Source organism: Corvus cornix, chromosome 8, assembly GCF_000738735.6.
Source record: "Corvus cornix cornix isolate S_Up_H32 chromosome 8, ASM73873v5, whole genome shotgun sequence".
Taxonomy (NCBI): Eukaryota; Metazoa; Chordata; class Aves; order Passeriformes; family Corvidae; genus Corvus; species Corvus cornix.
In genome coordinates, this window is record NC_046338.1 from 14,572,182 (window position 1) to 14,584,538 (window position 12,357).

At 43.4% G+C, this 12,357-nt stretch overlaps 1 protein-coding gene across 3 annotated transcripts in view; it reads right to left on the reverse strand.

Annotated features, from left to right (window-relative positions):
• The window catches only part of DDAH1 (dimethylarginine dimethylaminohydrolase 1), a 97,050-nt gene that overhangs the window by 17,453 nt on the left and 67,240 nt on the right, over positions 1 to 12,357 (reverse strand). For all 3 annotated transcript variants that reach the window (XM_039555949.1, XM_039555950.1, XM_039555948.1), the window contains one exon: positions 57 to 156. In XM_039555949.1, the coding sequence (XP_039411883.1) occupies positions 57 to 156 (100 nt within the window). The remainder of the gene's footprint in view (positions 1 to 56; positions 157 to 12,357) is intronic.

The following is a 12,357-nucleotide window of genomic DNA, read 5'->3' on the forward strand; positions in this document are numbered from 1 at the left end:
CATACAGCCTTTAAGGCAGTCAGAACATGTAAACACCAAATTCACTACCATTATACCTGTAAATAAGACGTCTCCACCATCCAAGGTTGCGTTTTCATCCACCATCTCAACTATATTAAGGTTGAGACTTTCTAGAACTCTCTTCATGGCTTCAACCTGTTTAAAAGAAAGTTATTAAGGACATATTGTACTGTTGAAAAAAATTTTAAAAACCTGCCAGAAATACATATAATTAGTAAGAATTGAAGCCTTTTGATGTACCTTTAGCAAGATGGATGGCAGGGTCCTTTGTGGCCCTGCCCATCACAGTTCCCCACCTCTCTTCAGAGGCCTCTGTGGTCTGGAGGTGATGGGTTGGCAAGTGGCAGAGATTAGGCTCTTATCTTTGCACAGGAGCCACACAGCATTCGGGGGGACAGATGAGGGGCCCAAAGCACAAATTAAGTCCAGTCCCTCTGCACAGTAATATCCTCTTCTAAATCCTGTCCCTTGGATTTGGGCCAGAAAAAGCACCAGCAGAGGAGTGAGGTTCATTCCTTTCACTGTGCTCAGACACAAGAGGTGGTTCTGCCAGACATGGAGGTTGCAGTTCTACCACGAGCCCATCTTCAGTCAGCAGGGGAAAAAAAAAATCTCCTAGCCAGTAAACATTCAGATTCCTTATGGCTTTGCAATTTTACTAGGCACTAGCTCTCCTTGCATGCTCAAGCTACCTTGCTTCAGAATTACAAGACATTTCATGCCTATGCATTGTGGGGCTTACTGCTTGCTGTAGAGAGCCACACACACGGCTGGAAGTCAGAGCCTGTTTCCTGCTGAAAGAGGCTTGTATTAGGAGCAGGGAATGCAGCTACAGTAGGTTCCTTCTTTCCCAGTAAGGGCTGCTGAGGATGCCTAAAGCAGAATCTGTTTCTGTAGAGGCTCCCATCACTGGCCATCCAGAAGAGGGGCCAACACTCTCTATGTTCAAACAACATCACTGTCATCCCTTGTAAGCCAAAAGAAGCACCTACACACAACCAACCACGCAACAAAAGCGTGAACCTGTAACTTGCAGAATGTCAGAAACCTGTGAACTGGATCCCACACAAGCAGCATCTTCACATTCAGTGAAACTTCCTCATCATGGTTAACTAGAGGTGCCCAGAAAGCATTAATGAACATGGAAAACACAGCGAACTCCTGTTAGATTTTTGCATATCCCACAGGTCACTTATTTATTTAAAGTGCTAAATTAAGCACTTCTAGAAAAAACACAGGAAGCTAAAACAGGTGACACAATACTAGTCAGCACTATACTTACAGCACTATACAACAACAGAAGCAATTCTAGCAGCCCTACTCCTCAGCTCTGCCAAACTACACCTGCCACAGCAGAGGAAGGACATATGATGGTGACTAGTCCTTCACGCTTGCTGTGGCAGCCTCAGAACAATAGCAGCACACAGTTTGGCTGACATACCTTCCTAAAAGTAGTGCTGCTTCAGGGAATAAAGAAGGGGACAGACATGATCCACCTAAGCTGCCTTTTCCTGCCCATTTTCCATGACTCAGCAATGTGAATTTGTGAGTCATCCCATTAATCCTGAAGCCCAGGCTCAAAAGGCAAGAGCAGGTCCCCATGGGCTGTCAGGACAGGTGATGTACGTCTGCATGGAATACACTGGGAGCAGCACCTTATCCAAGCCTGATCTGCTCTCTGGAAGTTTTTCTTCTCTAGCATCTTCTCACTCTGCAGACACTTGAGAGAAAAAACCCTGAACAAGCACACTGCTAAAGTAGGTGCCTCAGTTTAGACCTGTGAAGGACAAAGGCAGCTCTTTGTGCCACCTGGAGAACTCTGATGGGTTATACTGCAACTCAGAACTGTATCCAGGGGTTTCTGATACCAAGGGATTCATCCTCTCCACACAAAAGACCATCTAAGGCTTTGGCATGCAGCCTGGAATGAGCCTGCAGCATGCCTTTTACAAGTAACACTTCTTTTTTGCTCCTCTTTCACCTGATGCTAAAATGACTTCAGGCAGAAACCTGGCACTCGAGAGTCTCCAGGCTTAGTAGAAAGGCTTCATCTTTCTTAGTCTTGTTGCTGTATCTCCAGCACTCTTTAAAATTAGGTTTATAATGAGGATTGGACCCATGTGGTGTTTTAAAAATAAATGGGGAACAGCTGAGGTAATATTGGAAAAGTGCTGTTGCACAAACATGACAACATTTTATAACATCTGTATGCTTATAGCAGAATGATTTCTTTTGTCTGTGAAGCCCAGTGGGTTTTACTGTGCAGGTGGTACACGCGTAAGAGTCAACAGACTCCAAAGAAGAAAACAATTGTTTAATATGGAGTAATGGAGATGCAGCATTATAAAAGCAGGGTTCTACTCCAAGAACACACAGACTCACTCTTTTGTGCCAACATGAGTGGACAAGCAAACTCACAATTGGGACACCAGTCACAGGCAGTTAGAATAAATAAATAAAACCATCAGATGGGATTAAGGCAGAAGGCCAAGCGGCAAGAAAAACCAGGTTCACCCAGCCTGTTGCATGGTCACCTATCTCCAGTTAATCTGTGACCTCCAGCAGCTTCCAAAGCCAAAACATCAAGAAGAGAAAGCCCTTTTAGGAGATGTGCTGCTGAGCAGGTGCTCCCAACATAAGTTTTCTGGGCTTGCAGCAGAAATCAAGCCAGTGGCTGTCCCTGCCATGCACCCTCTCCCCAGACCACTCCTGCCCTCCTCCCTGACCACGTCTCCAGAAGTAGAAGCATCAGCAGAGCAGTGGATGTTACTGTGGCAGAGGACTACCATACCCACATTCTGTGGGGAGACACAAAAGCTTCTCTGGACCACAAAACAACATCTGAGAGAGCAAAGAGGTGTAAAACCTGGGCAACCTGCAGACACTACATGAAGGTGCCTCATGTGAAGGCTCAAGGCAGGCTCAAGCCCCAAGGCTTCCTGAAGACCTAAAGGGACCAGGAATGGGCAGCAATTGCTGTGATGAAACACACACCAGTCACCAATGTGGGTGTGAGCTCCCTTTAGCAAGTGGGAAACCTGCTTTCACCTGAGCATTGCAAACCAGGCTGAGAAGAGACACCACTGCAGCAAGCAAGGGCAGCACGAGCTCCCCAGGGAAGGGCAGGCAGGGAGGCAGCAGCACTTCACATCCCTGGGCCAGAATGGCCAACTAGTAACACTTGCACTGGAGAACCAATTAACTAAAGTGCCTAGCTAATGAGGCTAGTGGAATGTAAATGCTGACTTTGGATTTGTGATTTGAGTCATATGGATGTTTTAATCACCAGCTGCTGATTACCATTTAACTTCCAGGCTACATCAGAGATGCCTTGAATTGTTTCTTTATTTAATTTACAGGGGTTGATGCAGCTGTAGCACAGACATTAAGGAAAATTATCAGAACTAAAAGTTGTCCAAAGTCACAGAAAACTAGTTTAATTTGCTTCATTGTGTCTGAGGCTTTAAAGATATTTGTAAGATCCTCACGTTGTTTTCCTCCCAACAGTTGGGTTCATTTTAGCTTACAAAACCAAATTTAAATAAATAAAATGACTGCCATATAAATAGCTGGATCACTTTTCCATGATGGGTGTTAATGGATTCAAGCTATGGACCACTGTTTAGCAAGGACTTTAAGAACTAGTAGAAATTCTTATAGTTTTAATTGGGAAGTGCTGTTCACATGTCTGCTGATGTGTGCATGCTAGGAATATCTTTCAATATCCCTTGCTTGTGTAAAATAGAAGTCTCAAGTTACTCTTTTTTTTTCCCCTACAGGCAACACCAGAAGCTTCAATCAGTTGAAGCAGAAATGAAAAAAGCACAAGCTGAGATGAAGAAGACTGGAGGGAAAACTTGACATTATTAAAAAGGCAACTGAAAAAAACCATAAAGAACCACACTTGTAAATAACAGATTCCAGAAAAACAAACTAGGACTGAATAGCCCATCTGCTGAATTTCCTAGAGGAAACACGGGACAGCACAGACTCGCATGATCCCCACTGTACTATCTCTGAAGCCATTCTGCAGCAGTCCTGAGCAGGGTGTCCAACACAGCATGTCCATGGAATGTGTTTGACACACTACCACTTTGGAAAAAGCAGTTGCAGCATTCAGAGTTGGGTTAGGATGGGTCATACAAATAGCCTGGATCTGTATCTCATCATTGCAAGAGGGAATCTAAAGCTTGGCTCCATCCTTAAAACCCTCCCACATCATGAAGGATTGTGCTACTTTCTCCTACAGAGAGGAAAAAAGATACAATCTCTAGCTAAAGATGGACAAGTGATTGTTATCCTCAAGTAAGATGTTTAAAAATGGGATGTAGGAAAGGGGGTTATTTTACAAAGCCCTCTATTCTCCTCACATTTTACTCTCCCCAAATAACTGATAGCCATTTTCTGAAGTGTGGTGTCTTAACACATATTGGCAACATTTTCATTCATTATGAATGAAAGACTAATTCACAGAGCTAGCTTTGATGTATAAACAAATAACCACCTCTTGCTTTTTTTTCCAGGAAAGAACTGAAAAACAGTGGGTCAACAAAGTCCTCTGTGAAACCCCAGCTACCCAGGAGACACCAGTAAAATACACAAAATATTTGGACACAACCTGATTACAAGCATTGTCACTTTGAAGAAGACTTACTGCTTGCTTTTTTTATTAAGCAGCTAAGAGGAAAAGTCACCTTCCCTCACTTTATCTCCTTTATTTGAAAACTAAAATCCCAGGTAGTCAAAATTGTTGCACACAAAGAGAGCACTCATCTGTATCCTTTCAGATTTCTGTATCTTATTATCTCAGGTCAGCTTAAGGTTTGTAACACGATACTGGGTTTTATTGTACATGTATCCATTAGTACATGGGTTGAGTGTTAAAGCTTGTATGCTTTGTGCAGGGATATTTTTCTAATAAGCACATTCCTGGTGTGAGACAGGATGTGTCTAATCCATAGCAAAGCTGATTGAGAGACAATGGGCTCCAGCCAGCTCAGCTCTGTTTCAAGGAAGGAGGACAATAACTGCATTTGACATTTATAAAAATCTAATTTCCTTGTGCTTTAAAAATGGAGCTCATTACCCTTTGGACTGGTGCCTTCCACCAATTACTGTAACTGATGTGCAGGGATTTTTTCCTTCTCTATATTAGTACTTGATGCACTCTAAACATAGGCTGCTTCCTTAATTATTTACTGGTCTCCTGTGCACTAACCATATTACAGGATTTATGTTACTGACAGTAAGAAAGAAATTATCTTTCCTAAAGACAGTGGAAACAGGAAAATGATTTTGCAAGCCACCATCTCACACCTGCCAAGAGCAGGGCAGCTTTTCCCCTGGGGTGCCAGAGCTGGGTGGTGGAGCCACGGGCGAGGCGCCACTCAGGCTCCCAAAATGCCCCATGGGCAGGGCACAGCTGGGGCTTGGCAGAAGCTGTGGATGGTACCAAATCAGGCATCTTCTAATGACTGCAATGACCCATCTGCCTTTGTCTCCAAGCTCTTGGTGAAAGGGGGAAGATACCTCCAGCCCCGTCTTAAATGAAAGGATGCAGAGAGATTCGGAGGGCACAAGACCATCCAATGACCCAGAGACAAAATGAGGTTTCTAACCCAGCTCTACATGCTCACAGCTCTGCTCTCCAGAGACCAACCACAGCTCTAACAAAAAGGGCTCTCAGTCCAAGACACACTACTGCACTGTAAACTGAAAGTTTACATCCACCACCTACTTCTCCAGCTTGTTAAATCACAAATACTGCATTTCAGACTTTACTTCATTGTGTTTTAACAGTCACTCATAGCTGTGCAAAGCAAATGTCAGACCTGACAAATGCAAAAGTTAGACTATAATCTCAAAGGTGATTATTTCTGGAGCCATTAGCTCTGAGTTCACAAAGTGCCACTGTCAACATATAATACATTTTTCAGCAAGGTTCTGAGTAAAGGCTATAAATAGAGATGGACAAATCCGGGGCCAGGAAAGGGTAGACTTCAGTTTTGCAAAACCAGATACCAGTGTTGGTCACTGTCCAGGTTCTTGCCTGCCTGAATCTGCTCCGTTTGGACATGAGGGAAGTCTGTCTCCTTTCGATGATAAGCACTGCCCTTCTGCACTTGCACAGGCTTCAAAGAAAATAAAGCAGTGCTGTAATAGTTTTGAGGGGTTTTGAGAAGAAAAACCCACTACTGGTTGTTTTCGTGCTTTAAGTAGGTCAGATACACACCCTTGTGCATATTGATCTCAGAAATTTGTAGGATATGGGTTGTGGTAGAGTTTCTAACTCACGCTTCCAGTGTTGATACCAGATAGGGCCCTGGCTCTTGAAAAGTCATCAGGAAAACAGCAGAAGACCAAGACACTCCATCACTGCTACTCAATGAAGGTCATGCAGTAAGAGTGTGTCAAGTGCAAGACAAAAAAGGTTACCTCTGTCCTACAAACAGCTACCAGCACACCCTGGTAAGGACATTCTGTACCTGCCATTCCCACCTCTGCCAGCTGACAGATTTGCTTTGGCAATCAATCTCCCTTTTCACCCACAGAAGGTCTTTGTGTCCATCCCACTGCCTCTTTTGAGAAGGGGAGAAAAGGTAGAGACCAGCAGCAGCCTGGTCCCAGAGTGGATCGCCAGCTGCTCAGCAGCATGCTCCTGTATGACATGGGTGGATATGGTGTTCCCAAGACACCCGCACAAATCACATCCGGACTGCTCAGTTCTGAGTAATCTGAGCATGACTTCACCAAACCAGGCTGAACATCACAACACCCAGGAAAAGTTGTTTGGAGTTTCAGCTGATCATACCCTGCCACTCTGCCAACATGAAGGTCCAAGGTCAGGCCCTTTCCCAGAGGGTGGGGCAGTTGTACAGTAGCATCAATCAGGCTCTAGTGGCTCAGTGGCTGCGCCAGAATACCAAACAGCACACAGCCAGCACAGTTTGTCCTCAATGCTCAACCATTTTTCATCAAACAAGGCCACAGGAGGGACAAGAAAGAACAACAAGGTACTCCCAAGCTGTATCCTCAAGGAGAAGACAACTTGTTAGTTTCTCCTGATACACAGATCCCACACTAAGGCTTCTAGATTGCAGCTCTGAGACAGTTTCATGCTTAACCAAAGCTTGCACCAAGCAGGTGCAGTTTCTGGCAGAGTTTTGGGGTTTTATGAACCACAAAGTTCAGAAAGGGCCACAGAGATAATGACCCCATTTGTTACTGCCCACACACTGCTAATTATGGATCCAAACCCACTTACTGCCCTACTACTGAAACAGTCTCAAGGGATGTGCTGATGTACCTGGTGTGGAGTGTCCATTGCTGCAAGAGAGTGACCTGAGCCTGGGGTGAGCACAGTACCACCAGGGATTCATAGGGGAGAGGAAACATGGAAAAAGCTGGACCAGGGCAGCAGAGAGAGGGACTGGCACATGCAGGAAAACCAGAATAAGGCAGGTGGCCTCTAGAGTTTCTTGTTCTAGAAAAGCTTCTAGGCCAAGCAGGAGGCGAGCTCCAGTCTGACTGGTCTCAGGAATTCAAGCAGCAACCTCCTCTTCTAGGTACATACAGTTAAAAAAGACAATTAATCTGGTTGTCCTTTGAACATGGTGTGTTTTAATATCGAAGCAGAACTGAAGCACATAAGAACCACTGTACACAGCTCACCAGAAGTAAAACATGCCTGGGTTTCCCCTTCCCCTCTTCTGCCATTTAGCCTTTAAAATGCAAGGACACTATTTCCCATAAAGCAGAAGCCAGCAACCAGCTCACTTGCTACAAAAATGCTGGGCTGAAATTTCAACCCACAACAAGTGGAAATAATTTCAGTCAGGTTTAAAAAATTCACAGGGAAAAAAAAGGATGCTTAAAAAGATGGAGATTTAAAGTCACTAGAAGAATAGACTCTCTAAGATCCACTAAGCATAAAATCAGGTTAGTGGAAAAGTTTAAGTGGCATGAATGCATTGTTACTGAAAAACAGAGAAGATTTTGCCAGATAAAGATGATGACATGAAATTTAAGTCGTACACAGGCATGCTGAGAAAATAATGTTCTAAATACTTTCTGCTTACAATTACAAAATGATCAATTGTTAAATGTTGGACAGCGAAATATATTCCATTCTGTCTGTACATGCACAGCAGGCCAAGAATGCACCTGGATAAGCCAAGCATTCATTATCTCCCAGACACTCAATATCCCATAATACCCTCAGTGGCTGCCAGCTCCTTGTCCATCGTTGACCAAACGCCATGTGCCCCATTTTACAGCTGAAAAGTATTTAAAATTCATGAAGCCTGTTGAAAGCTCAACTGTCACATTCTGCTCATTCCACAGGGTATGGGAAAACCGTGCAGAAGGGTTATTTCAACCAGGGCTATTATGGCTCTTGAATAACCAATATTCCATTAAATTGCTAATAAACCCACTTGAAGATAAGTTGATCACAATCAAACCATACAGTAGCATTCCTTTCCTTTAACACCAAGTTGTCAGGTTTCACTCTGTACTGTACTACTGTTTCTGTGCCATTTGTTCGTGCCTTGACACAGAGCATTCAAGACGCTCACTTTGTCCCCAGTAATCTAAATGCCCTATTCTAAAGAGGCTGAAAGATCTTTGGCAAGTATATTCTGCTTATTTTAAGGTAGGGAACTCTTTTCAAAGGAAAAATGAAAAATAATTAAATATCCTCAACTGGGAAACGTGGGGCTTTGCAGCTTCTTGAACAAGGTGCCCACAATTTGAACACAGTGGTAAATGGTACGAGCACCTCCCAGCTTCCCTAGTGCTCAGCCAAGCTTGGTCTGGTATGAATTTTCATTTGAGTTTACAGTTCAGGAACTAGTTTCATCCTCCCTTCACTAAATCTTAATTTTATCAATCAAATATAAAGAACTTCTGGAAAAAACTTCAAGAGTATTCAAGAGTATTTAATTTTGGCATTAAAATGGATTTTGTTAGATTCCTCACAGTTACTTGTCAAGCTGCTGGCATGTCTGCCATTGTCTCCTAATCTTGCTGTGTGCACATGTCCTTGTACCAAGAAGGCTCCAAGTTTTGTAATTTTTTACACTGAAAAGCATATCAGTGTCCTTCTCAGAGGGTATTTAAAAGCTTTAATTTTATATTGATTAACCCAACACTACTGAAAAGCAGCTCCCAACTGGCTCCATCCCAGGAGGCAAGCATCATCACCAACTAGCTCTGACTCTTCCTATCATCTCTCTGAGGTATGCGGGAACCAACCTGCAGATTTTGGCTGCACAAATGGCCAAGAATCATCATCATGAAGATCTGATCCCATTCAGTCTCTCTGGTGGGAAGCTCCAGACAAGACCCAGTGGTTGCCACCACATCTCCACTGCCACAGACCAAGGATGAGCAGGGTGGAGAAGCAATTACTCCAGAGGGCATCTGCCAGCCCTGGCTCCCTCTGGAGCCAATTCAGCCCGAGGAGCATTGGCCATCATCAGAGGCAACAAAGTATATTTTTCTTCACATTGAATTCACTCAGTAAGCAGCCTTTCATGGAGGAGCATCCAGTTGCTCCCATGTTATTTTATAACAAGGGCCCCACGGGCAGAGGTTATACTAACCCAGCATTTTTCCCCTCTAATAATGGGTTTCATTCACGCTTTCAGAGAAGTTGACTTGTCTGCTGTATTTTAGCTATGCTAACACATCCTGCAAGAGTGCCCTGAAGTGTCTAGACATATATAACAACAATAATGGCAGAAAATTTAACTTCTGACCCTTTTCCATCTCCCAGCTAGTTCTAGTAAGGTTTCCACAGGCAGGTAAGAAAAGTGTCATGCCAGGAGGATTATGGAAGTTTGCTCGTATGCATGAAATGGAGTTAAATCCTTGCAGATACACCAATGATTTTAAACTGTCAGTAATATATCTCAATATAAATACTCAAACTGGAAATCATCTAATAATCAAATTGACCATCACAGTGCTAGGTGGGACATTTCAACCTGAAAATAACCTTTAGCAGCCAAATACTATACTGACAAGTTTTAATAAATTATTAAAGAAAAATATGCAGTAAGCATAAGCAATTGCCCATCTCTGGCTACTGTTCCCTGAACTCACAGTGACAATGGGAAAGAAAGAGCCAGTTTTCCAAGTACTGCTTCGGCACCAACTTCCCATTTGAGGCTTACAGTCTTAAGGAGGGAACAAGGATAAAGCGGCAAGCAGTAAAACATGAAGAGCACATGCAAGATACAGCAGCTGGTGCCGCCTCTTTTAAGAGAAAGAAACTTTTATCAATGCATTGCCCTGCCTTTCCTTGCAGTCTCACCACATGTTCAGCCCAGCCTACAGCACTGGGCTGAGAAAAGCCTCTAGCTCCCAGAAGCTTCTGACGCACCCTGCAAATGCAGAGAGGGACAATGCCAACTCTTGGGCTGCTTTGCCAGGACATCCCTCACCCTCCTGTGCCTCTGGAGCCAGAAGGATTGCAGTACATGCTTTTTCCTCACCTTTTGCATTTTTAAGCCATGAAACTACAGGCAATAATTAATTTTAAAACATCAACAACTGTACATAGACTACCTTCACAGCAATGTACGTGTTAATTGCATTAACACAGGACTTAAAAAACTCAACTCCTACTTTTAGCCAGTCAGCTCAAACCCTCCCTCCCCTTCTTCCCCCACTCATGTCTCAGGGGACCTGCAACACCGTTGCTCAGGAAAATTACAGGACCAGAGAGTGACAGAACACGGAGTTTATGGTGATTAAACCTCCTACGTGACAACATTCAGTCCTCCTGCCCAAGAGAGGACAACAACCTACCAGATAGGGAACCATGGCCTCAGCCCTGAGGAGGGAGCACGGGAGCCTTCCCAAAGCCACTCCAAAACCTTTCCACTGCAAGTGCTGTGAAATGCACATGTCTGCCCTGTGATCGAGCACTACTTTGGATATAGTGATACAGCAGCAGCAGTCCTGAAAAACTGCATATATTTTATTTATGACAAACATCTAAATCCTTGGAAAAGGCAAACAGTCACCTGCCCTTCACACAGTGATGTTTCACCCAGCCTAAAAGGGGCACACACACAAACTCTGATCTACACAGCCCTGATCTATGCAATAAATATTAATGAAGTACAAGCCAAAGGAATTCCTTCAAGGCCTCCATGCATTTAAATACCTCTAAGTCTACATGAGTTTCAAAGCACTGACATTTAAACAATTTGCCCAATTTCTGCAATATAGGCACATGGGAAGAGAATTTGAAACAATTTTTTAAACATGCAGCACACATCCTTTTAATACTCAATGATGGATGAGTACTGAGCAAGTTTCAATCCAAAACCTAGATTATAATATACCTTTTTGCTTCTTAAAAAAGAAATTGCTTAGGTGCTTATTGTAAGTTCAAGTCAGTGCCATTTCAACTCTCAGAGGACACTGTTGCTTTGATTGCCTCCATTAATGATGCTTGCAATTCCACACAGATTTGTCAGGAGAGCATTTAGTTGCAGGTGGGAATTAGGAGGGGCTAACCTGAATACAGGACCTGAGCTCTAGGCAGGCAGAAGAGGATGAATTTCCCCCCACTCAAGATGTCCCTTTACATTTTATACAATAAGTGCAGAACGCAGATGTCTGCATGGTGTAAGGAAAGCGCTTTAAGAGCACTAACAGGCGCAATGAGGTTCGTTGTTTTGCTCCTCTCCCTGCCAAACAAGCTGCTGCACACTTTCACATATCCTGAGACCACATTCTTTCAATAGAGCAAAATATTGCATTCAGCTTCATGGTACAGTGAAATCGGGGGTGGAAACAGTGTTACATTTTAAAAACCTAAATTTCCATGCCATGTTTGCAACTCAGTCTGCACTTTGCTACTGTAGAAACATCTTCCACTGTTCATGCATAAAATACAAGTGGATTTAAACAAAGGGAAGCTTGTAATGCAAAGGGACAGAAAAAAAAACCTGAGGAAAAGCAAAAGTAACAGGTAAGTAAAAAGCAACTGTTCAAAGATTCCACTTCATTAAAGCTCTTGTAGTAGAAAGACACTAGATGTGAGACTCCTAACACAATCATGCTCCTTTAAAAAGATGTGCTTTTGCAAACTGAGCCCTCTCTCCTTCATTCACTCACCAATCCCACTCCTGGGGCACTGTGGACACAGCTTCTTCAGTATCTGACTACTTCATTTTGCCAACAGTTATTCTGGGAGGGAAGTACCTCTCTGCAGGCTTTTAAGTGCATCTTAGAAACGAGGGTTTCACTTAGAGTATTCTTTAGTAAGAGCTACCTACCCTAAGGAGGAGGTAAATACAGTAAGAACTCTTCCCAGCT